A 25,920-nucleotide genomic window follows, 5' to 3' on the forward strand; every position below is an offset into this window, starting at 1 on the left:
ACCTTTGGGTGTGTTGAAACACACTTCTCAAAACGAAGGGAAATGATTTAATGAGAATTCCAGGCATTTTGCAAAGGCTGAGTTCATTTTAGTGTATGGCCGCATCTATCTATCGCTATATATCTTTACCTGAGATAACTTCTTGCAAAGACTTTCATAGCTCCGAACGCTCGCCCCAACCTTGGTGGCCCTTTGCAAACCTCAGCTGCAGCTCAGGCCTCCCTTGTTTCCCCAATCTGTTGGCCATCTGGAGAGCAGCTCAGTTGAATGCGTGCCCCTCCTCTCCAACCACTCTGCAAAGCCTGCTGCTCCAGCAGCAGCTGCTCAGCAAGCAAGGGAGCTGCCTGCGGACCGACATTTGCTTCTATTGATTGCTGCAAACGGAGGGATTTCGAGAGAGAAAAAATTCCATGGAATAGCAAGGAGGAAAGGATAGTCACTCTTTGTGACTTTTACCCAAGCATTAAGTTAATTTAGAGATGCGGGACATGCAGCATCCTGCATTTACACGCAGTGAATATGCGAGCTGGCATTTAAAACACAGAGATGACCATGCTAGGCTGGCTGGTGCATCTCAGTGGTTGCATCAGGAGTACCCCACACCAGTTACTACAACCACTCTTATTACCAGAAAGGCCCTTGCTTCCCCTCCAGCAACACTTTAACACACTAAATATTGAGGATGTTTTATCTCAGGTTTAGCTCTTGCTCCCTCTTCTCACTCACCCCAGCAGAATGACCCTGGGATAAGGAGCAGGTTATCTGTGTGCCTTGCACTTGCCAGTAAGCAGTTACAATTTCCAGAAATGGTCCTACTTGCCATCTGTTGTGGAGATTAACATATGGCTCATTTTGCTGTGCTGGCTGCAGCTGCAGGTATTGGAGAGCTTTAGGGGCAAGGTAGAACCACTCCATGCTTGGTCAACTGCATTTCTGTACTTGGTCCTGACTTGATACGTAACTGATTGAACTGTTTCATCCTCATTCTGTGTGGGAATTACACCCTGCATTCCCTGGGGAAGACTGTTCTTGCATGTAGATAGGTGCTTCCTGCCACCATTTTGTTGTTTCAGGGTACCTCCTATGATATTTGTTGCTTCCGCTGTACTGTGTTACAGGCAGGGTTTTGTGAAAGAAGGTTTCTTTTCAGCATGTGGTGTCCTTAACACTCTTTATGTGGTAGGTGTAGTAGTATCAAAATTTCTTGCCTTATGGCCCCATGTAAGTGATGGTGATATGCCAAGGCCCCAGTGAAATGTTTTCAGTGGAAGTGTATGAAATGGACCAACAAATCTTTTGAGCTTAAAAGCATGGAAAAATCACTGCCATTGATCAGGTGCCTATATATATAGATGGTATAGACCACTGCTGTACAAGACGTGGAAAGGAATCATGAGAGAGGCAAGGTGAAACCTCTGAACAGCACTTAGATCTACTGTAAGATAAATATGCCCATCTCATACATTCTTTTAAATTATGAATGTTTCCAGGATTGTATGAATTACTCCATTTTTTCTTCTACTTCCTTTTGCATCTGTCTGCTGAATTGATACCATTAAATTTGTCAGAGCAAATGATGATTTGAAAGCCTCTCTCCAATTCACGTGGTGTATCCCTTGAAATTCTGACTCTACAGTTCCCTAATAATCATTAAAATATGCGCAAATACCCTTGTAGGGTAGTTCACATCCCTGAGACGTAGCAGGAACAGTAGCATTAAGTTCCCACTTCTTGTTTTATCAGCACATGCTGGGAAAGAGGCTCTGATGTGATTCATCTGCTTGCGCAGTAATTAAATGGAAATTACATTGATGGAAGAAGGGCCACATGCCAATTTCTCTGCCTTGCACTAATTTGCACACAGCCTTATTGACGCAATACAATCCTTTTCTGAATGGACAACTCACAAGAGAAACAAAATGTAATCCTCTCTCTGTTTTCTGCCAAAATTGCCATTAAAGATGCTAATGAGATGAGGAGAATTTGTGCATGAACTTGTCATGGAGCCTAGGCTGTGATTACCAATATGTGCTATATCAACACTTTGGATTCATGCATTAGTTTCAAACATATAGCCCACTTCTTCCAGTCTCTTCTGCATTTTCACTTTTTAATAATCGTATCATGGAATCATAGAATGGCTTAAGTTGGAAGGAATCTCAAAGATCATCCAGTTCCATTGCTCCTCACCAGTCCATGCCCTTGGGCACCTCCGGAGATGGGGCACCCACAGCTCTGGGCAACAGTGCAGGACCTCACCACCTCTCTGTGAAAAATTTCCCCAGCATCTAACCTTCATCTCCCATCTTTTAGTTAAAACAAGGGGGAATGGCTTTAATCGCTCTCTACTCGTGTAAAAGGTGCAGTATTTTGTGGGCAAGACAAGATTGTTGGTAGGATTCTGCTGATTCTGTTATTTCTTGGGTGGTTTGATTTCTGTTCCTGTTGACGTGCTGGCTGCAGAATCTCTTCTTTGACTGTGTTGGAGATATCAGAATAGCACAGTTGTTGCTCTGACCAATTCGTTTCCACCTTCTGATGTACAATTTTTTGTAATGTGTTTATTTTAGGTAAGTTTTAGGTGTTTTGTTTGTTTTTATAGAAGTCTAATTCCAGCCACAATCAGACGCAACAGCTGTAGGAAAAGGTTTTGGTGTTGCTGAGATATGGAAATCGTATGACAGGCTTTTACCATACCTATTTGGCACCCACTGGGATGCAGAAAACTGTAAATGCATATCTGACACCTATGAATATTGATGACTGGTTTTAAGAGGCAGCAGAGCTGTGTCCTCGTGTTTGTTCTGAAAGGTGACTACTTCCATTTCCGCTGTGTAAGTTTTGAGTTTGTTAGGTACAATTCTGAATTTGCCTTCAGAAAAGCTAACCTTTTGTATATCCCTTTTGATCAACTCGTCAAAAATGAATGCAAAGAGAGACTGCTTATCCACACAGCAGCAGGTGAGAGTTGTGAGTATGCTTTACCGTTAAAATCTAAATAGCTGTCTCCATCCAAGACTCACAACAGCAGAGCAGGGTTATTTGTTGCACATAACGTGGCAAGTTGATGTTGAAAAGCACAAACATGGGAAAAACAGCTTCCAAGATGAAGCTTTTTAAATATACCCATTCTACCTTATTTTATCTTCTTTCCATATAGATTCTTTTTCAGGTGTTTTCTAGCCCGCACTGTGTTAAATGTCTGGGGAGTAACTATTCTACCAGGGTACCCATATTACTCTCCTACAACTGCTCAATCTATGGCAACACTTCCTTTATTACACTTTGCTAGATTATTATGTTAACACATTATTTTATTATCATAGTTATCACTGGCTTTGATTTGTAATCAACCACAAGTACATTGTAATAACAGTGTAACCATGCTAATAGAATAATGTCGCACTTGATTACAAAGCAAAAACAAGTCTATTAAAAAAAAGAAAAAACAACACCCAATGATAGAACTTAACTAAATATCATTTCTTTAGTTTCCTTTTCTACCTCATGAGACTACTATAAATTTCTGGCTAATAGCATTGTTTCTAATACGCCCACACCTCATTTACCCATATTAAATTAAACTTCATGTTAATAGAACTTATAATGGGCCTTACAATTTCTGCATATCTCAAAAACAGAGGAGTCCAGCTGTACCCAGATGGTGGTCATATGTTAAGTTTCACCTTGTCTCTGATATTGCTAGTGTGGAATATGTTCTAACATACTGAGATATTGTTACGTGAAACAGGATCACGTCCTGCAGTACTGCTGTCTTTAATCCTTGCCTACGTTGTGTCTCAGGGAGGGACATAAAGTCAGGATTAATTGATCATAGAATCATGGAATCATTTGAGTTGGAAGGGGCCCTTAAAGGCCATCTGGTCCAACTCCCTGCACTGAGCAGGGACACCCACAGCTCCATCAGTGCTCAGAGCCCATCCAGCCTGACCTCGGGTGTCTGCAGGGATGGGGCACCACCACCTCTCTGGGCAACCTATGCCAGTGCCTCACCACCCTTAATGTAAGCAGCTTTTTCCTTATATCCCATATGTATGTGAATATATATATAATATTGCTGCCCGTTTGTTTTCTTCTTGGCTGAGAGATGCCACATGCTCTACAGGGTGTAGATATGTACATGCATGTGTTTCTGAATCTTTGTGGTTGTAAATGAAGGAGTGTCGACTTGATTCTTTGGGGTCCTTGTGCAGCAGACTGACAACAATCTGTCTTTCTGTAGGACGTAAACACTTCAGTATGAAAGCACCTAAGCTTAAATCTAAGCTTCAAGTCCTTTGTGGTAGAGGCTGCTAGTAGTAAGCAGCTTTAATTTGTAACAAGTTGCATGCAAATTATTTACAATAATACTGATCTTTGGCATCCTATTGTGTGGTGTTACAAGTTGGGCTGTCACACCCAGTGACTGGGTGGTTGCTTGGACTGAAGGTCTGATTCCAGCTCATGCTGTGTCAGAAATCCTACAGGAGTGGCAGAAGTTCAACCTGTTGCCAATAGCCTGCTCCTGGGCTGAGGAGAGAGTCAGCCCTCAGGCTTGTGAATATGAGAAAGGAAGAAGCATTGCAACATGTCAACATGAAGCCTGCAAGCTGTCTTCTCTCCAAGATTTAATGTAGAGGCATTCGCAGAGTGTGGTTCTGTCTGTAGCTCAATGCAGGGAGGCTCGATTGGATGAGAGCCTTTAAAGTTGATACTTTCTTGTGGTTACATAAGTGGAGCAGATCACACCAGGGGATCTCCTCTTGCATGTCCATGTCCTGCAGGTGTCTGGGCTGTCTAGGAAAGCTGCTGGGCTGCTGACAGAGAAATGTGCTTTCCAGCAGACACCGCATTGCTAATATTGCTTCCAGATCCAGTCCTGCTGTGGAAAATGATTTTCCAGGCCTGTAAAAGGAGCCTCCAGCGTTCCTGTGTTCTCACAAAATGGGAAAGCACCAAATTGCTGGTGTCACTGAGGTTCCCGGGTTATACAGCTCCAGATCTGGATGCATAGTTCTTTGGGCTACTTCAGCCTGCCCTGCCAGGGGAGGTGCCTTCATTCCCTCCTATGGTTACAGAGCTCGAGCATCCTGCATGGGCAGCTAACAACAAGCTGTGTCCAATTTAAACTGCTCCTTTGCTCTGCCATGGTGATGGGTCTGAGGCTGGAATAAGTGGGTAGTGTGAAAAACACCGGGCTAGCAAATTATTTCAGTGTGAAAGCCACCAAAGATGTTCTGTCACCACTCAGGTTCCCACAGCAGAACTTCTAAAGGGGTGAACTCCAAACTGGTACTTCTCCCATGGTGAAAGGTATATCTGTTCTTGTTCAGCAGCAGTCAGGGTGTGGTGGTCCAAAAGGCATTCAGTGGTAGGAGGACCGCAGGTGGCACTCATGGATTTGGAGCAGAATTTTTGGGCTTCCTCGAAAACCCATAGAAATTGTATTTTGCAGTTGCTTCTTTGGAGCACTCTCACACTGCCTTTTCTACCTGTACAACTGTAAAGAATCAGACGTGGCAAGGGGCTTGGAGGATGTTAAAAAGGGAATGCATTTTGCAAGCCCTCCTGAGATATTTTGGAATTGGAAATAGACATCTGTGAGCATGACCAAAATACGGCTTATCTCTTTTGCTTGAAGTGATTTTTTGCCTTTGTCAGTTTTACTGAACACACTTTAGCAGACTGCTCGTGCTGGCTTTTAACCTCATCAGGCAAGAAGAATGTGACTCACACTGGCAAACAGCTCAGCTAGATAATTAACCCACTGTCCCTAATAGCTGCCTTGCGGTTGAGGAAGGTGTGCTGCACAGTAAGAAGCAGAGCTGATTCACTGAACGGCTTTGATGTTCCTAAATCCATCATAGCACTTAAGCGCATGCTGAACATTGCATTGGAACTGGAGTGCTGTTAGCATGTCACCACACTGAGCAAAGGCCAAAGTGGAGGCTGTGTCCTGTTCCCATCCTGTAAGCAAACAGGAGGCAAAGTCAATGGCTGCTTTTGAAATTACAGATCTCTCTTTGGCCTCATGTTATGCTCTGTTTCTTGAGATGTGTTTCTTTTCTTCCTTCTAAGTAACTCACTGTTGAGGATATGGGGAAAAATACTGACCATGATGCAAGGTATGCCAGTCTGAGAAAATACCTGAAAACACCTTATCTGGATAAATAAAAATAGCACCAGTGCTAGTCCAGGTTCCCAGAGTGGGACAGTCTAAACTTATTTTGAGGGGAAGCATTTCTTTTCAGAAAGAGTGGTGAGGCACTGGCACAGGTGGAATCACCGTCACTGGAGGTGGTCCAGAACAGCAGAGATGTGCCGCTGATGGACGTGGTTAGTGGGCCTGGTGGGGAAGGTTGGGGTTGGACTCGGTGATCTTAGTGGTCTTTTACAACCTTAAGGATTCTATGAGTTGGATGTGGGCTGTGGCACAGACACAGGTGAATCCTTTGTGTAGTGTGGCACCATAGCAAAATATCGTCTTCTAGGTGCAGATGTTCAAGCGGTGGTCACAAATGTTGTCTCTCTCTCTCTTTCTTGGTCATTTCTTTTACCTTCCACCCCCTTAGTGATCATATTACCCTAGAGCCCATCCGCTGCTGAGCATCTACTGGGACACTTGGGGGCTCACTGTGTTCAAAAATACAGCCTGCTCAGAGTATCTGTGGCTGCATCTGGAGTTTCTTTGGGTGGATACTATGTCCTTGTGTTTGGCTTTGTTCAAATACGTGTTTGTTAGGGGATTTAAATAGCTTTCTCCAGAAAAACACAAACTGAAAGCTTAAGCTCTGATGTAACCCAACATCCAAGAGTTCAATATGTCAGTGAAACATTCAATTCTGCTCTGTTGGTGATGAAATCAGAAGCACTGGCACTGCTGCCCTTGAGATCAGCTATTCCTACAGCCAGAAATCTGGCTTGCATGAGTGTGGTCTGTTCTGTGGACGTGGTGGTAATCTCTGAGGACTGTATGGGTTCAGCAGGACGTTCTGTACTTCTCAGGCCCGGTGGAGGTTTTCAACACGGCTGGTCGTGTGACTCTCAGGATGATACGAACGTCTCTGAATCATTTCTCTACGTAAATTTGAAGGAAATAAATTAGCAAAAAGGAGATATGTAGCTTTATGCTTGCTGATATGCTATTTCGGGCTAAGAAATACTTCACTTCCTAGATAAGGGAGAGAAGACTAAAATCATTTAAATTCTTTAGTCCCTTGGGAATAATGCAGCGCAGCAATGTTAAAAACCCTATGTAATTGCTTCCTATTTTTGTAAAGCCTGTGGCTTCCATGAAACTTTGTAGTGAATACCGGAAAGTCTGCTTGCATAAAATGCTTCAGTAGCAACAGGTTAGTGGTGGCAATGGGATAAAACAGCCGTTAGCATAGAATCATTAAGGTTGGAAGAGACCACTGGGGTCATCAAGCCCAACCATCAACCCATCACCACCATGCCCAATATACCACATCACTCAGTGCCACCACTTGGACATGAGGCAAAGGTTGTTTTTTTTCCACAGCCCACAGTAGTGTATTTCCCTGCAGTGGGTAAGAGAGTCCTGAAAAGATGCAGGATCTACCAGAAAGTGTCATCTTTTGGCCATGCCTTCTGGGCTGCTGCTCTCAGATACACCAAGATAGCCTCGGTGAACACATTCCAGAGATCCCACGTTTTGTTGCCATTTCAACAGCTGAGAATGGTGCTTGGTGCTGGGATTGAGTTTAGTTCAAACCTAATGACTTCCTTCCATTTTCAATTCACTTAGTTCGAGACTACCAGTGGTTAAAATGAGGCAGTACATGGCAGAACCCCAGTGCAACATATAATTCTGTGATTTTTAAGTTTGGGTGAGGCCAACAAACAACATTAGGAGAGGCTGTATCTGAACTTGTAAGCATCTTTAGTTCTTCTTATTCTGCACCTCTTGGCTTTGTGTTTATCTCTATGTATGCATTATATACGTGTATGTATGCGTATATAATGCATACAAATCTAGATATGCATTATACGTATATGCTTATTTTTATACAATATAATCAGGAGCCTTATTCTTTTTTTCTGTGATTTTGAAGGATATTTTCCCCTTTTTATCTGTCACAACAGTTACAGAGCACTGGCTTAACACAATAAATTCCTTCTGAAGCCTTTTCCAAATTCCTGTTTATGGCTGGAAAAGAAATGACTGCTGCAGCTCGCTGTGTTTGCCATGAACAATTTTTGAAGTGACAGTGATGAATTTTACATAACTCTTTGCTTTATCGTGGTGTAAGCAGGTGTTTTGTCACTCAGCATCATACCAGCTCTGCCCTGAGCATTGCACTGCGTATTCCTTGGAGGTACCCTGGGGCAGATTGTGCTATAATGCAGTCAATATGTACAAACAGTAACAACTTTTCTAAATGTAAATAGAGTGGGCAAGACCGTTTGTAGCGTGGGGTGTGTTTGTGTGTATGCGTCTGCCAAATGGTATCTACTCCAGCTGAGCACAAAGAGCTGTGGAAAGCTCATGAGGTCGTATCGGAGCCTTTGGGGAGGAGGAGGAGGGGGTTTGTATCAGCTTCAGTCTATTTTGCAATCCCACAACCATTTCATCCTCAGGTTCAAATGCTTTGTTCTGGTTCAGCTATTCTCCTACAGCCTGGAGTAATTCTGTTTTACCGCTGCATGCATTTAATGTTGCTCTCATGCGCTGTGTTTTGGATTGTTCAGTCCCCTCCTGCTGCAGTGGCTCTAATTTTGACTCTTGCACACAATGACCACGACAACGATGTTATACAACACTTTTAACCCGTATATATAAAACCTCTGACAAAAGCGATTAAATTTAATTGCTGCCATCTTTCTTGATGGAAAGCACAAAAAAATTAAGGGTGCTCTCATCTGACAGCAAATTAGCTGCAGACAGAGATGGTCTACAACTTTGCCAAAATGGTTTTGATTTTCTGTACGTTGCTGCCAACGTTTCGTGCCATCTCAGCTGTTCGGTGACACACGGGAACTGCAGTTTGCTTTTTCAGCTCATTGAAGTGTGGGAGGTAAATAAAAAACCCACACCATGGGTTTTTACCATGACTCCTGGTTCTGTATGAGTCTTTTGACCTACGTTTCCCATGAGATGAGGAACCTTGACCATTTGGGTTCCGTGAGATGCTCTTCAGTGCTGGAAGCTGAAGATAGGATACATAGGATAGGATTATAGGATTCCATGCATTGTGTTTTTGTCCTAATCAGAGCCAGAACCTCTGATCTAGAAGCAGTATCACTGCAATAGTCTTCTATACACTTTTCTCTATGATTTTGTTCAGTGGAAACTTCTAGCATCATTAAATGTCTGGAGGCAAAAAAACCCTGCAGTTTGTTCATGCAGTAGGTGAAGAAATATCTCCTTTTGTTCTGGCCTGCTGGATTCACCTAATTTCCTTCCATCAGCTTTACCAGCCAATGCATTTAATATTAGGCTGATTTCAGTGGCATAGATTAATTCAAAGCACAAAACTCAGAGCTTCTTCCAAAGAATTCAGGTGTTGCTATCCTGGTTCTTAGCACTGTTTCATTCTTTCCAGAAGCAAATTTAGACTGAGATGTTTTCATGTTTTCAATTGGAGATGCATTTACTAAAGCTTCTAAGAGCTGTGGTCCAAGAATTCATTGCAACCAGTCCTCTGCAATTCTGAATATATGGTAATTTCTATCGTTTGTGTATGAAATAGAGGAAATAGAACTAATTAGAGAAATGTTACCTTCTGTAGATAGAGTCCTTCCGAGGATAAGATTGTTTTGAATGTACAACATTGCTTTTTTCAATCTTTGTTTGCATCTTGACTCAGTCCTGGGGTAGGTTGCCTATATTTTGTGCATTTACGTCAACAGAAATAGCATCAATTTTTTTTCCCTTGGCTCAAATTGCTGGCTTCGTGCACTGTGTACGTGTGTTTCAAACACACACACTGTGCCTGCACGGAAGTAACTGTGTTCTGAGATAGGATATTATGTTCTGCCCTTCACATCAAGGTGTAGTCATGCATGACAAGCTGCCATTCTACACATTTCCAGAGTGGCGTTTTATTATTGCAGATCATTTTAAGAAACTTTCTGGGAAGGTGAAATGTCTCCTCACTTAACTGCCTTTTCAGCCAGAAGTGCAACAGAGTGCCTTGGGATGTTGCAGACTAGAAGGGTTGGCCATTAGGAAGGCTCTCGTGTCACCTTTGTCTTCACACACATCCTGACTCATCTGTTTGCAGCTGTGTGTGAGAAAGGGCTCAGCTCTGGGGCAGGTGGTGGTTCATGCTGTGCCAGGGCTGACAGCAGAGCACCTCAGCTCTCCCCATGAGTACGAATGCTTACGGCCGCTTTTGCTCCTGTAAATTCTTTGGGTATAGTGATGTTGCCCAGTCTGCAGCAACAGCAGAAGTAGTTCCAGTGGGAATCAGCTCTGGGAAGTGTTCAGCTTGCTGAAAGGAAGAAGGAGCAGAGGCTATTCATCATCTAGCAATGCTGGAAAAGTGGTTGCTGTAGAAACCTCTTCCAGGTCTGGTAAATGTCAGGAATCAGAAGGTGCCTGCTGCCGTGGCGATGCTCCCACACACAGGGCAGCCTGCAGCCTTCTGGGGACACATGAGGTGTTCTGGCTGCCTGCCTGGAGGAGAGACCCAGCCATCCCATCAGCATCCCTCTGAGCAGAGTGTGCTGCACAGCCACGGTCGCCCCATGTGTGTTCCCCAGGACCGTTCCATCCATCACTGCACAATCCCCAGTGCTTTTCTTCAACTCGGGTGTAAAAGCAGCAAGGGGACTGAATGGATTTTAGATTGGGCTGGCAGCAAAAGCCCAGGGCTGTACGAGAGCACCTGTACCACCTGCAGGAGATGAGGCTTGCTTCCCCTGCAGCATTCATTGAAGTGCTGCAGCAGCGTCAGCCCCGATTGCCTCCTGTTGCTGACAGGGAGCACAACTGCAATTCAGAGGGCATCGCTGACAAAACAGCAAATCGGGTGTGTGCTTACCTAAAGTTCTGAAAATTGCAGGTTAATGGCAATGATGTCCTAAGCTCATTGCAACGGAGAGCAGGAGGCTTGGAATTCAATCATAGCTTCATGAAGTCACAATTTAACCAAGCTCAATGGATCTTTAGAGCAGAGGTGCTTTTTGAAGTGGAGAGGCTCCAGCTGCACAGCACTTAGTTTCCTTTGGTAAGGATCTCTTAAATGCTTGCTGCTTTCATATCCATCCAGTGTCAATCCCTCTAGCAGGCGTGGTGCAGATTTGCTGGAAGAGCAGGCATATCTCCCCAGGCCTGAGCTCTTCTGCTGTGGGTTCTGTGAGTTACTCAGTAATTCTGTGGATTTCTCAGTGCTAAATGAGCTCATGTGTTTGAGCTGTCCTGCTCTGCTCCTTGGGAAGTGTTCATGGGCTCCATCAGGACAACTGTTAATCATTTCCTCTGCTGCCGTTCATCTTATGTTTTTGCACGTATGGTAATATGGGTCTTTCTTTGTCTGAATCATTTGTTTCAAAATATGCTTTCTGAGCCTAATATTTCTCTCTTTCCATTTGGGATTGATAACATGGAGCGGCAGATTTCTTCCTGTAGCAGTGGTTCTGTAGAGTGACATCCTTGGGGTAGACTTCAAGATTGCTTTAGATACCTGTGTTCTGAATGAAGATGCAAGAGTACCTCATTATGCAACTATTATGAAATCTCTCATGTTTCCAGTTGCTGTAGATACTGTTGATTTATTTTGCTATGTGTGGTAGAAGCCCAATTCCTGGCAAGGACGCACCACTGATCTCACGCAATCCATTCTGGGCATTAGCACACGGGAGTATCATCCAAAAATCAATTTTCTCTGAGCTTTAATTGAAATACCAATGCCTCCTGAGGATCTCTCTGGGTCACTTTTATTCTCAAGCCATGCTTCAGCCCTGAGTAAACTGATTCACAAATGTAGGCGCCCACATCAGCTGTGAGCCAGCTGCTGTCAGACGTGTCTGTCAGTCCTCTCTATTGGTCTGCTTGTTCCTCCAAACAGTACTACTCAGTTCTACCCCCAAAGCAATTTTTAAACTTCAGCTACTTGATCCCAGCTGCTATGTGAGGTGGCAAGTATTGCTCTGTTTTAAGGGAAACCAGCTGGGGAGAATGCTTAAGAGAAGAAGTGAACATTGGCTGGTGGTTGGACTGTCAGTAGGAGAGCTGTTGGCTACCCGTCTCCTGGGAAGACAGAAACTAAGGAGTAGAATCGATCTGGTTAAAGCTCATATCACCCGGCACTATGTAATCCATTGAAAAACTGTGATAAACTAATGATAATTAAATGGAATGTTTGTGGAAGGTTTGGGGAAAGGTGCAAAAGAGGACGGTAGTGGGGATGGTCACCTTGAGGCGTTGCCAAATTAATGTCTCTTTGTGTTTAACTACTGCCAGAATGAGTCTTGGAAAACAGCTGTGTGGAACTGGCTGTGGGTTTGTGGAGCACCCAGAGCTGGGGGGATACCCCCGGAGAGGTTTCCTTGTCTGCTCCTCATGCACGTGCCCCTTTCTGGTACCGTAGAGTGAAAATACCTAAAAGCTCTCAGAAATGATGGCCTAGCTTCCCAAATTATTTCCTTTTCTTTTTTTCCTTTCATTTCTTTTCTCTCTATGTTTCAGATTATGCTTGGCCTTTGCCTAAACAGTTGTGCCCTATATGGATTTCCCTAGATGTGCTCTTTTCAACTGCATCTATAATGCATCTCTGTGCCATCTCTCTTGATCGGTATGTAGCAATACGCAATCCCATTGAGCACAGCCGCTTCAATTCCCGCACCAAGGCTATTATGAAAATTGCTGCAGTTTGGACCATATCCATAGGTAAGCAATGCGGCTCACGATCTTAACTGTGTCTTAATGAATAACAGTCTTCCTCTGATTTTCATTTAGGATTTTTAAGGGGATACTCAAATTAATTTACCTGGCCTGCATGACTGAATATAACAAATGATGACTGGGAAATAGAAATCTTTCACTGTGGTTGGTCGGTGCCAAAAGTAAGTGGTTGTTTTCCAGAATCCCATCCCTTCCCATGCAAAAGCGTTGCTGCTGTGTGCATATCAGTATGCCAATAACAATGGTAACGCAGGCAAATGGAACTGTAACACTGCAGTATAAACAAAGCAGAAAATAGCATTAGCAAAGAATCTGAACATAAAACCCGGCCAACACAAATGAGGTCTACGCTGCTGTTGCCGCAGTTAAACTTCTTGCAGTTTAAGTAAGGCAGTGTGGATCTGAAGGCAGCTAAGTGCCAGGTATTTATTGCCTCCAGTGCAGCTTTATAGCCTGTATTACATTCCACCACAGCCAGATTGTTGCTGGGGCTGAGCTAGAGAGTTGGAAGTCATAGTGAATGAGGAGCAGGCATAAAAGATGACAATTTTGTGTTAGCTTGATAAAAAAAAAAAAGTGGTGAATAAAGCAGCAGTAAAATAGATAAGAAAAGGAAAAGTGATAGCAAGACGATGGTAGTATTTTTTATTATGTGAAGAAAAACATTTGGGGCAGAACTATTTCTGTGCGGTCTATAAAAGAGACATTTGGGGCAAGGTGAGAAAGGTTGGACGACCTCTTCCTTCTGTTGCATTACCTTTTTTTGCTTGAATAGAAAGCAGCCTGACAAGTATTTAATGTTTACCTTTTCTTTGGTAAAGCAGTTGTCACTTCCTGAGAGGTATTTTGAGGAAAATAATGTTTGGGGTGCTTGAACTTCTCCTGGTTTTTGCTTTCCAGTTGTAGTGTGATCCTTGATGTCTGGGTGCTGCAGGGTCTGCTTCTGAAGAAGCTTGTCGAGGAAAATGCTGATGGGAACAAGCGAAAAAAGAGGAAATACGCCTTCTCTCTTCATGAGTATAACAGGAACATGTTAGAAACACATTTTCATGTGGCGTAGGCCTGCTGTGGTTCCTCTGTGTAATGCAACCCACAGCAAAATTGCATTGGATTTAATCAATTCATTCTGGGATGGGAAAGAAAGGTGCTGAATTCACTGCATGAGCATTTGCATGCGGACAGCCTCCCCTGCAGGGCCCTCGGGCAGAGCCAGCTATGAGCCCATGCAGCATTTTGCACTGGGGCTCCAAGAGAGCAGCCGGAAACCAGCAGGGCCCTGTTCATCTGTCAGCAGCATCAAGCAGCATGTTGCAAAAGCACAGGGATGGAACCATTCTGCTCCCACTGCTGGAGCAAACTTGCGCGTTTTTGCCTGCGTGCTGCAGATGTCTCCTTGGATGAGCTTGCTGCTGAACGTGAACGCCTGCACAAGCACTTTGAAGGCTGAGCTGTGATTTAGATGGTGATTCCAAATGAAATCAGATGAAGAGTTCTTCATGTGTACTTCACTGAGTAAGCAGACTGGCACACAGCTCTGGGGCCTGAGCAAATAGATGGAAAGCAGCTGTGGGGCTGCTTCTTTCTGGAGTTACTGGTTGGGGGTGGCTCAGGATGATTGAAATCAGGAGCATTGCAGGCTCTACTGTTCTCTGAGGGCAAAAGTACTGGATCAGGACAGGCAAGGTAACTTAGTTCTGTTTTAGAGTTGGAGTGCTTCATGCCTACCCAGATGTCTTGTGTGATGTTGAGCAGTCTGCATTCGCAGTAGGATGAGAAAAGAACTTGGAAGGGAGCTGGAAGGGCACTTTTCTTTTGCAGACACATGGCTTCTCAGCCATCAGTGAGACACTGGGTGCTGCATTTGATCCCCAGCATCCAAAGGCCTTTAGTAAGAAGCTGTAAGCAGTCTCTCAGCAGATGTCTGCACTGTCTGGATTTTGGTGATGTTTTGCTCATCTCTTTTGTTGTAGATACAACTGACCCATGGAAGTCTTTCCCTGCATGCCTTTTTTTGAAGATGAAGTCAGAATCAATAATTCTGTTCAGGGTGTGGAGCTGCAGGGCACCAAAATGCTGTTGGTTTTCTGCCCTCTCCAATACATGATAGCATTTATCCATCTACTCTGGCTTTCTCTATGAGGTTGCTTTAATGGGGAAAGAAAAGCACTCTTCGTATGTCTCTAGCTTATTTAGCATAACTATTTTTATTTCATAAACCAGTGCTGTGGTTTATGAAATGTGGTTTTAACTGTGACAGACAAAGGAATCAACTGAACATGAAATGAAAGAGAAGAACCCACCTAAGGTTTGTTATCTTCCAGTTCCACCCCACCTGTCACATGTTAAGGCCTGATGAAAACTCAAGGCATTCTCAGAGGATGAAGTGGGTTGAAATTCACCCCCCTTCAGTATCAGTATCACAAAATAATCTGTGCATCACTGCACAAAATCAAGTAACAAATCCAAAGTAGAATAAAGTGCAGGCCAGTCAGTTTGTGTTTCCCAAATCCTGCTTCACTTGGACCTAAGAAGCTTCTAAATATATCCCAAGTAAAGAATCCCAAATTCTGTTCCTCAATCAGAATTTAAAATCAGAAGGAGAAAGCATCTCTGAACATAGGAGTTCTGCATTCCATTTTCCTGAAATGTTAATGCTGGCAGCAAAATATGTGATAGCAGTTCTTTGATCATTGAGCTATGAGTTTGGCAGGTTGCACAGGCCGAAACTCATGGCTGAGTTTTTAAGCAGAGGAACACAAGAGGTCCTCCCGTCTGTTGGCAATTGCTTTGCAAAGGGATCTGTTCCAATGTCCTCTTTGTTCTGCATCTAAAGTGCGTCACAGTCAGCTGCCCTGTGTCTGAGCAGACGGAACCAAAGCAACGTTCTGTGTCTGGGTGGAGAAAAGTGGATGCTGGGCTGAGTGCCTTGTGAACAGGGCTTTTGTGACAGTGCTCTGCAGAAGCTGCAAATAGAAAGGTGGGCAATGGAAATGGCCACACAATTGAAAGTGAAAATAAATTGCGGCAGTGAGCTTGTTGGCAGTTGGGATGTTTCCTGGCTTCAGGCTTTGCACTGTTGCAGGTGGAAAGGTTTACACTAAAATGTGTACCAGACTCCCTCATCCTGCCCTGAGACAGGTGGCCTTGGGTCATTTTTCCTGTTAGATTAAAGAGAGTGAGGAGATCTCCATGCAGCATTCAGCCTCCTTCATGCCTGCCATCCTAACAACATCCTTGCAGGGCCTTCAGCTCTCAGCTGAGCCTCTCCCTGCCTCACTGATGGAACATGGTCAGAGTGCCATTGCTGGTATTAAAAGGAGTTGTATTTTCTTACAGGCTAAGGACAGATATTGCATGGAAATGATGGATGAGGCTGCTAGGAGCAATTCATTCAGCTGTTCTTGGGGATGAGATCGCACACCCGTGTGCTTGTTTGCAGACTTCAGGCCCCGATTAGCAAACAAAGCTTTGGATACATTTCATGGAAAAGTTGGCCAAAACACCACTAATGGGGGAGGCAACCAATGGAGGGTTCAGTGCACTCCTAGGATTTTGCTGAGACCTTTCCTACCAAGCAGGCTGGTTCTATTTGTGGCCTATTTCTTGGTCATCACCTTGCTTTATGGCTTAGAATACGACACTAAGGCTTCTTCTGCCTTTGTTTCCCATCTGTTTAAATTGCCTACAAGGCTGTTTTTTCTGAGGCCATTCTTCTGCCTGAGCTTCTGTACCTTGATTCCCAAAGGAGCGTCAGTCTCTCTGGCACATCAGCAGGAGTTATCGGGGTGACGAAGACCATAGCAGTTGAAAAGCTGAGTTTGTAGCAAGGGAACTACCTTGGCATTTCTGTCATGAGTGGTGAAATTAGTTTGATTTTGTCATCAAACATCAGTGAAACATTTTACCATGGAGAGCAGCAGGTGGTGACAGTCTGTGTTTTGTGCAGAAGATGGATTGACCATCCCAGCAGGTCCGTTCCTGGGGGAGAGGGAAATACTGCTGTGTCCTACTTGAGGTTGTTGCTCCTGGGCATGAGGTCAGGCATTGCTGTGTGATTTCAGCAAAGCAAGGGAAGTAATTTAGCAAAATAGAGGGGCAGGTGGGAAAATCATTTATTTCTTTCCTCTTCTACTGGCATTTGCTAGTTTACCTTCTGGGCTTGGGTTGTTCAGCGCTCTCACAAGGTTTAAGTAAAGGTCAGCAGCTTACTCAGGCACAGGCAGTAATTGCGTTCCTCTGTTTGCAGTTGTGCTCTTTGCAGGCAGGGAGAGCCTTCAAAGTTCTGCCCTCTTTTATCTTTGCCTTTAAACCAACACAGGGCTGGCACCGTTGTTCTGGTAGAACACTTCAATAAAACCAGACCTAATCCATCCCTGAAGGTGCGTTGTTACTGCATTAGCACATGAAATGCACTGCAATTAGTCTGCTGGCATATGGGGAATATGGAATTTGTATGTTTTTGAATGCTTCAAAAGATGACATCCTTCAATTTGCCACTGAAGAGCTCGCTTCCTGAAAACCAGTGCCTTTTCTTTCTTAATGCAAGTCAAGAGGCTGCTGTCTGCTGGGGTTTGTGCTGCTCACTGTCTGTTAGTTATTATTAGAGAAACGTGCAGGCATTTTGCAAGGCACTTCTGTTAAGAAACCAAATAGAATTATTTTAGTGTTCTTTTTTTCTGGGAGTCTTTGGAGAGTCAGTTCTTTAACTCTAATGCACAGTTATAGCAGCTGCTAACATTCAGGTCAACCTACTAATAAGCATGAGGGCAAAGAAATGGACTTAAACACGCAGCATTTAGCATGGACAGCAATGTTCTTGCCTTTGCAGCGCAGGCAGCTTTTGTGGCAGCCATAGGCTGTATGCCTGGCACACACCTCTCTGTTTCATCTGCAGTGCTGTATCCAGGCCTGGGGCCCCCAGTACAAGGAAGATGCAGAGCTCTTGGAATGAGTTCATAGGAGGGCCACTAAGATGATCAGAGGGCTGGAGCACCTCTCCTGTGAGAGAGGAAACTGGGCTTGTTTAGCTTGGAGAAGAGAAGGCTCTGGGGAGACCTCATTGTGGCCTTCCAGTACTTGAAGGGAGTGTATAAACAGGAGGGGGAGCGGCTGTTTACATGGGTGGATAGTGGTAGGACAAGGGGGAATGGTTTTAAACTGAGACAGGGGAGGTTTAGGTTGGATATGAGGAGGAAGTTTCTCACCCAGAGGGTGGTGACGCACTGAACAGGTTGCCCAAGGAGGCTGTGGATGCCCCATCCCTGCAGGCATTCAAGGCCAGGCTGGATGTGGCTCTGGACAGCCTGGGCTGCTGGTTGGTGACCCTGCACATAGCAGGGGGGTTGAAACTAGATGGTTGTTGTGGTCCTTTTCAACCCAGGCTATTCTATGATATCTTTTCATCGTGTTCAAATGCCAAGAGGGTGACGTCGAGGCCCAAACCCTCCTGCGCTAGCAGAGCCCTCACCATCGGTCACAGCAGACTTTAGATTCAGTGCTGACACCAGAAGAGCTCCCAGCACCCCGAGGTGCCAGCAGCAGAACGTGACCCCACTTGTGTTCAGTGCTGAGAATCCCACATGCGGAAAGGCAAAATAAACATGCGTGCAGGCTCATGTTTCCTTTATTGAGGTTGTTGTCCCTGAAGGAAATAAAATCTCTTCTCGTACAAGAATGTTGTGAAACAGAATGAGAATTATTTCCTTTCTTAGTGGAAAAAAAACATGAAAAACTCCACCTTTACAGTAATCTCTATCAGTCTCATAGGCTTTCATGGAAGAAAACAAGATATTAAACACAAACACGGTATTGTTTTTCACTTACTCCTACATTTTGTGACTGTTGGTTGTACATTTGGATTTTTTACCTGGCTTTTTCTGGAGCAAGCTGGGAAATGTTCTACAAAGCCATATTTGTAATCATTTGGGTTTTGTTTTATTAATTGGGGATCTGTGAAGAGCATCTGTTACTCTGTGTCCTCGGCATTGTCTTGGCCCTGTTTGATGATCTGCTCTGCTGGCTTGAGAACAGCTCTGATGATAAGAAGCAACGATGGTAGAACAGCTGTAAGGATGGTGAGGAGTGTGCCAGCTTGGTGCAAGGATGAGGTTTGGGGAACGTTTTGCACTGGGGCTCAGAGCTGAGCAGTGGTCGGCTCAGCCCCTGTGCTGGTGGAGAGAGATTGGCTGCCTTCTGAGCTGATGATCTCTGTTCTTAAACTGTGAACGGTGGGTCATTTGGGTCAAGAGGAGTTGAATGCCTTCTCTGTGCTCATTCCAACAGCTGGACTGAAATAAGGCAGGGATTCCTGCTTACCCTCGTTCAGATGCCACAGGGATGCTTACTGGTATACATGGCACACAGTGATCGGGGTAAGCTATTTAAACCAAGGTCAGGCTGTGAGCTGTGGAGATATTTGTGCATTTGGGATTGTGGCAGCTGTGATGTTGTAGGAACCCTCCCACAGAAGGAGGCCTCTCTGGGGTATCTGAGACCCACAGCCCTTCACTTCTCTCTGCTGGGGGTGTAGAGTTGCTCCCATTGCCCAGCAGACTCAGTTCCCCCTGGGGATAGATGGTGAGGTGGATCAGTGATAAGGCTCATATTAAAGAGTTCATTTTATGAAACTATGATTAAAACATGTATCTGCTGTAATGAAACGAGCTGCAAAGGAGAAGTGCGAGGTGTTTGAGATGAGACAAATCCTGCCTGTTCATCAGCAGTGCTGTAAGATACCTGGCAGCTAATGAATACAAGTTGGCAAGCTCCTTGGAGGGCATCTTTCCTCCTCCTGCTGTTTAGTAATGGGATTTTGCTGGATAGGAGGAAGGAGCAAGCTTTCCCTTTTCTGTGCTTTCTCAATTTTAAATCCCACTTTGTTATGGAGGAGGTGGCAGGCATTTTCCCATTACAGCTGTTACCTCCTTGTTCCCTGTGGTCAGTGCTGGGGAATCTCACACTCACACAGAGATTTAGAATGCCATCAGCACTCGTGACTTGTGTATACTCATCATACTCCAGAACTAGATTATTCTTCCTGAACGTACTTTATGTGCGTGACCATGAGGATATCCTGAAACCTCATCTCATTTCCTTTGATGAAAGCAATAACACTGAATGATGAATACTTCATGAATAAGCCTGTATTCCTTCCTGTGGTTTGCTTCAAGGGATATGTGTTTTACAAGACTCTGAAGTATAAAGCTACCCATGTAAATACAATCCCAGCATAATGTCATTGATTTAAATCAGATTTCTTCTTTGTGCAAAGGCTGTTTGGTCCACCTCCCACCGTTTTTGGGATGTCTGGTATTTGATGGAGCCAAAGCATCAAAAAGAGGCGTTTAACAATAAGGAGTCAGTGGCACGATTGGCTGAAGGTTATTCAGTCACAGACTTGGTACAGGCGAGTTAAAAGATATATTAGAGAGGAAGGAAGTACCTTGCTAAAGGTAAGCTGATAAACATTAGTGGAATTATCACTTGGGTTAAGGGAGCACATGCTGTAATCACAGGAGGCATTTATGTTCATTACTTTTCGAGAAGAAATTCCTTCACTAACTTACTGGCAAATGGTAATTATATGGTAATGACAGATTGCAGATGTATTCTTCAGAATCTTGGAAAACAGTTAGCTGGAATGGGAAAAGTGCCTTGGTTAATATCTTTAGCATGTTACTCTCTCTCTTTAGAAATTCAGACTCCCAGAGGAATAGCTCTAAGACATGTGCTGTTCACAGCTATCCAAAAAAAGCCCTGCAGGCACAACAGTGACCTCAACATCAGTTACTGCTGGGGAGAAGGAAGAGCATGGCCAGCCCTACAGATAAGTGTGCAGGAGAGCCCATGGCCAGGCAGGAGCTGTGGGGGAAGCAATGGGGGAACAAGAGCCATTCTGCTGCTCCTTTGAAAGTACAGAGAGGAATTTGTAAAGAAGTGGAGAAAGATAATCAAAGGCATAAAATGAGTATGGCATGAGGATAGAGTAATAGGAAAGCGTTCTTCGCTTCTAAAAGAGATGTTAGAAGGTAGAGATGATATAGGTCTATAAAATCACTGAGGAGGTGGAAAAGGTGGCCAGAGAGTGATTTTCACCATTTCCCACAGAAGAGAAACTGTGGGGAGTGGAAGGAAATTATCGGCAGCAAGTTTAAAATGAGCCGGCCATCGTTTGCTCACATGGCAAGCAGTAGTGGAACCGATTGGCACTGCACATTGTGAAGGTACAGATGGGACCAGGAATTCGCAGAAGGCAGATTTCTCAAAGCTTATTTTTAAAAAAAGAAAGTCTGTCTACAACTTTGGCTGTGGAATTTTCTAAGCTGTAATGCCAAGTGCTGCTCCATTTTGTAGCATGGCCATCACATCTGGTGATTGTCAAAGACATGAGGCAGGGCTGAGTGAGCCATGATGGTCTAGCTAGATCTGGCCCACCGTGTCTCTTCTGATATGCATGTAGGTAAAGAGATTCCAAGACACGTTGTTGCTTTTGGCTGCATGTAAACAGATTTCCTTGGAAGGCTTCAAGTCTGTTCTGGTGTGGGACTGAGGTCCCATGTGCCAAATTGCACAGCAGCATGGATACAGCTGTCTGCTGAGACCCTCCAGGCAGGACTGCTGCCACTCCAGGACAGCCTGATGTCCTGAAATCCAGGACAAACCAGCTGTGCCTTTGGTTGGAATTGAAGTAGGATTGCTTGTGGTACTTACCAGTTTCACACTGTTCATGGTTTAATGCCTGGGCAGGCAGGGCATGCAGGGATCACTCTCTGCTTGCACCCCAAGAAGGATGCAGAAAGGTAGGAGCTTTTCTTCCAGATGTACGTGTTGCCATGGTAAAAGTAGACATTTTTCTATCAGGGTTATTTTAATGTCTTAAACAAATGTGCTTCAGATTCTTCATTCTCTTGCTTTCTGATCCTTTTCTTTTGTAATATTCACCAATATCTACTCTGTGCCCGTGATTTCAAAAGGCCCCAAAGTGGTAGCTGACTGTGACACAGCGATGGGATGACTGTCTTTTCTACACCAACAAGCCACACTTCAGACTAGAAAAAAGTGCTAGACAGAGCAGTTGTGTTGGTTTTGCTGTGTTGCTGTGGAGCACAGCAAAGTTGTAATTGCTCCCAGTGAAGGGTGCTTGTGACCTGGACCTGCGCTCTGTGGAGTGTTGTTATATGAGGCTTTACTTTCTGTGTGGTAGTGATGACTTCTCTTTCAGGCAGTCTTAGGCAGTGGGCTGAATGCATGCAGGATACGCACCTTCTGTGCTCCCTCTTTGGAGCCCTGTCTGTCCCAGTAACCATCTCTTTTTCATTCTCGTTCTTCTAGGGATATCTATGCCCATCCCAGTCATTGGTTTGCAGGATGACTCCAGAGTGTTCATCAATGGGACCTGCGTCCTCAATGATGAGAACTTTGTCCTCATTGGGTCTTTCATGGCATTCTTCATCCCTCTCATCATCATGGTGATCACATATTGCCTGACTGTCCAGGTGCTACAGAGACAGGCCACGGTGTTCATGTGTGGAGAGGTGCCCAAGCAGAGGAGGAGCAGCGTGAACTGCCTCAAGAAAGAAAACAACACAGAGCACATCTCGATGCTTCACAATCATGAGGGGGCATCGCATTTGAACTCTCCTGTAAGTAAGGAGGCAGTGCTTTTTCGGAAAGGAACTATGCAGTCCATCAACAACGAGCGAAGAGCCTCCAAGGTCCTGGGCATCGTCTTCTTTTTGTTTCTCATCATGTGGTGCCCATTTTTCATCACTAACGTCATGTCCGTCCTTTGCAAGGAAGCCTGCGATAAAGACCTCTTGAGCGAACTCCTCGACGTGTTTGTTTGGGTGGGGTATGTTTGCTCAGGGGTTAATCCCCTCGTATACACACTCTTCAATAAAACCTATCGCAGGGCTTTCTCCAGTTATATCCGCTGCCAATACAAGACCAGCAAAAAATCAGCACTGCGACAGAATCAGTGTCTGAATGTTGCTTCAACAGCTTTATACGGGAAGGATCTGACTTTAACTAGTTATCGAAATGGCAATGAACTCAACAGCATGGAACTAGATGAAGCTGAGGAGGGCCTTGAAATGCAACCAGGGACTTCAGAGCTCTCCATAAACAGCTGTAATGTTGTGAGCGAGAGAGTGAGCTGTGTGTAAAGGCGGCTCACGCAGCCTTTGGCTACGAGCTATCTGTGGCCAAAATATATTGTATAAAAATGTAAGCGTTGGTCAATGGACGATGTAAATACTGCATTCTGAACAAAGATTTTTTTTTAAGGAAAAAAAAAAGAGATTTGTCTTTCCAGTCCAGTACTTAAAATCATATATATTAATATACTGCAGTGAAGTTTAAGGTTCTATATTTACTGTTAATACTAGATCAGATCTAGTTACTTTGCATATGTCATGGACAAAATGTTTGAATTCTTCTTCCAGTGCATGAACAAAAATGCTGAATATTTATCTCAGGTGGCATTTGCTGGAGTCCAGAATGGCACGTTAATAGTTATATATCAAATACATGCTATTAGACTTGGTCAGTATAACTTTCTTTTTCAAGTTGACAGTAAATATATACTTTAAATCCTCACCCCTATTTGTGCCGTGTAAAGAATGTACAGAAACCTGGCAGAGACAGCATGAGAGCTGTAGGCAGCTGGCCAGATGTGTCATGGTAAGGGTCGTGGCTCGCTTGCATCCTGGGGCAACATTTCACTTCTAGGGACCATCCTGCTGCTTCCTCCCCATTCGCCAGTTTGATCCTAGGTTGTGAATTCGTTTCTGGTGTGGTGTTGGGGTCGCTTGCAAACTTGGAGGAGAAGCATGAGAAAGAGAGCTAACTCGTTATCTGTTTTAACTATTTTAAAAATGGAGGGTGTCAGATGTGTAAAATGCCCTCCCCTGTTCTTGTAGACACCCATCTGCGCCGGGATGGGGGAGCAGTACTCAGAATGGGTGGCACTGCCTTCAGAGGACTGCTTGGATGATCAGGTCATTGGTTGACCTGGAGAGGAGCGCTCTGGCTTTGTGAGAGTTCGCCTTCTCCATCCCCTCACCTCTTTAGTCTTTAGCTTGTTTTGCATTTGCTTTTATTTTTCCAAAGACTGGGATGTGAAATGCTGGGGGTAAAACAGTGCATCGGGTGTAGAGCAAAATGTGCTGTGCTCATGGCACAGGTCGGGAGGAGGCTGTGGGGTGCGGGATGCTCCTCCCCAGGGGATGCTCAGGAGAGAGGCGTAAATGAGGATCCCTTTTTTCCCCAGTCTTGGGAGGGGTGGGCAGAGCTGGACAGGATGTGTGACTGGAACAGTTTGCTACAGGTTCAGTAACAAAATACGACCAGAGACAGAAAGGAAGCAGACAAGGAATTACAACTTGGAACACGTCTGTATGAAAGATTAATCTGGATTATCTGTTCAGTTTGATTTACTCAATTTCACTCCCAAAGTAAATTATCCTATATCATGTTAAAACCACTTATATCTTAATGAAAACATCCGCATCGTGTTTTAATGCAATTGAAGTAATCTGCTTTTAATTCACACCATAAGCAATTGGAATTAATTTCCCTCTGTGCTCCTGTGTAGACAAACCCTGAAAGGCACCACCACATCCTTCTGGCACAGCGCCTCTGTGCGATGCCACTCATACAGTTTGCCTTGTGCAGGGTGCTGTGTGAGGCCAGATCTAACCCGTAATGTTTTTACATCTTCATTCACTAATACACAAACACTGCAGTCATTCATCTAACACGGATGTATTTAGCACTGCTAACAGCCTCTGCCCATGAAATTCCTCAGAACAAGAAGCTTACACAAGGCATGGATAAGTTGCATTTTACTGACGTGAACTGCTTGCACTCTAAGCTTGCTGTGGTCATCCCTCCAGAAGCCAAGTGAAGGAGAAACACAACATTCTGAAAGCACACTGGTGCAATGTAATGCTGTTGTTTTGCTGTACACAGCAACAACCTGGCTGAAACAGATTGCATCTGCTGCTGGTTTGCTTGTAACTCGAATGAGTGAAGCTGGTAGCCCTCTCTTGTCCTTTATTCTCTCCTGTGTAAGATCTGTAGTACTTTCATTCAGGCAGGTGAGGTATCCAAGCAAGAAGCATGGTGTGTGTGTGCTGGTCTGCTGATGCTGGTGTTGAATGCTTGGGAATGTACCTGCCTGTTCAAAAAGGTCTGTATCCCACAGGAAAAGCACTGTCCAGAGACACAGACTTGTGCCTTCAATGACTGCCCTTTGTTCTGTGTCGGATTTGAATTTCTCAGGTGGTACAGAAAAATCAGAAAGATCACATTGCTTTCAAAGTTCTGCTTTTATTTTTTTCCTTGGGTGAATTCATAGATCATCTTTTACAGCCATGTATGTGTCTGTGTGTATATATGTGCGTGTACATATATATATATATGTACATATACATATATATATATATGTACACGCACATATATACATAGAAGTCAACCAGACTTGGAGAGCATTTAGCAATAAGTTGAATTTCAGTAGCTTCTAGCACATGTGTGAATAGCTCATTGGCCACAGCATCCTCCAGCTTGTTGTACCACACAAAGGTGTTCTCTTTGCATAGGAGCCTTCACGTCTTACCTCTGCCAGTTCTGTTGTATGGGCGAAAAGGGCACCCGCTCCATTTGGATGTAAATAACAAGAACTGAACTGAGAATTTACAGAGTTTTTATAAATGTTTTTAAAATAATTCAGCACTGGGACTGTAAATATGTCGAGTGTTGCTACTCAGCTGGACCCATTCTGATGGATGTTCCTTCTCCAGATAACCAGACAAGGGGACTGCCTTATAGCCTGCGTTATCTCCCCGCCAGGGGCTGATAACATATTTGGGAATGATCAAACACTGTCTCTTACCCAACTTCCTTTGGGTCATTCACATCAGGGTTTTGTGATGCTGCTATTAATTTATTAAAGAAAGATTGTTGGTTTAATCACTCTTATTTAATTATTTTTTTCATGGTCGATTGGAAAATAAATAAATGGACATGCCCTCTCTTTCTTTTCTATTTCA

At 44.2% G+C, this 25,920-nt stretch overlaps 1 protein-coding gene across 11 annotated transcripts in view; it reads left to right on the forward strand.

The window, feature by feature from the left end:
* The window catches only part of HTR2C (5-hydroxytryptamine receptor 2C), a 239,929-nt gene extending 214,025 nt beyond the window's left edge, over nt 1-25,904 (forward strand). For 5 of the 11 annotated variants that reach the window (XM_004940650.5, XM_046940304.1, XM_046940303.1 and 2 more), the window contains 2 exons: nt 12,656-12,856; nt 22,202-25,904. In XM_004940650.5, coding sequence (XP_004940707.1) covers nt 12,656-12,856; nt 22,202-23,034 — 1,034 coding nt within the window. In that variant the 3' untranslated portion in view covers nt 23,035-25,904. 11 annotated transcript variants of the gene reach the window in all.
* The last annotated feature ends 16 nt before the right edge of the window (nt 25,905-25,920 follow it).

Source organism: Gallus gallus, chromosome 4, assembly GCF_016699485.2.
Source record: "Gallus gallus isolate bGalGal1 chromosome 4, bGalGal1.mat.broiler.GRCg7b, whole genome shotgun sequence".
NCBI classification, from domain to species: domain Eukaryota; kingdom Metazoa; phylum Chordata; class Aves; order Galliformes; family Phasianidae; genus Gallus; species Gallus gallus.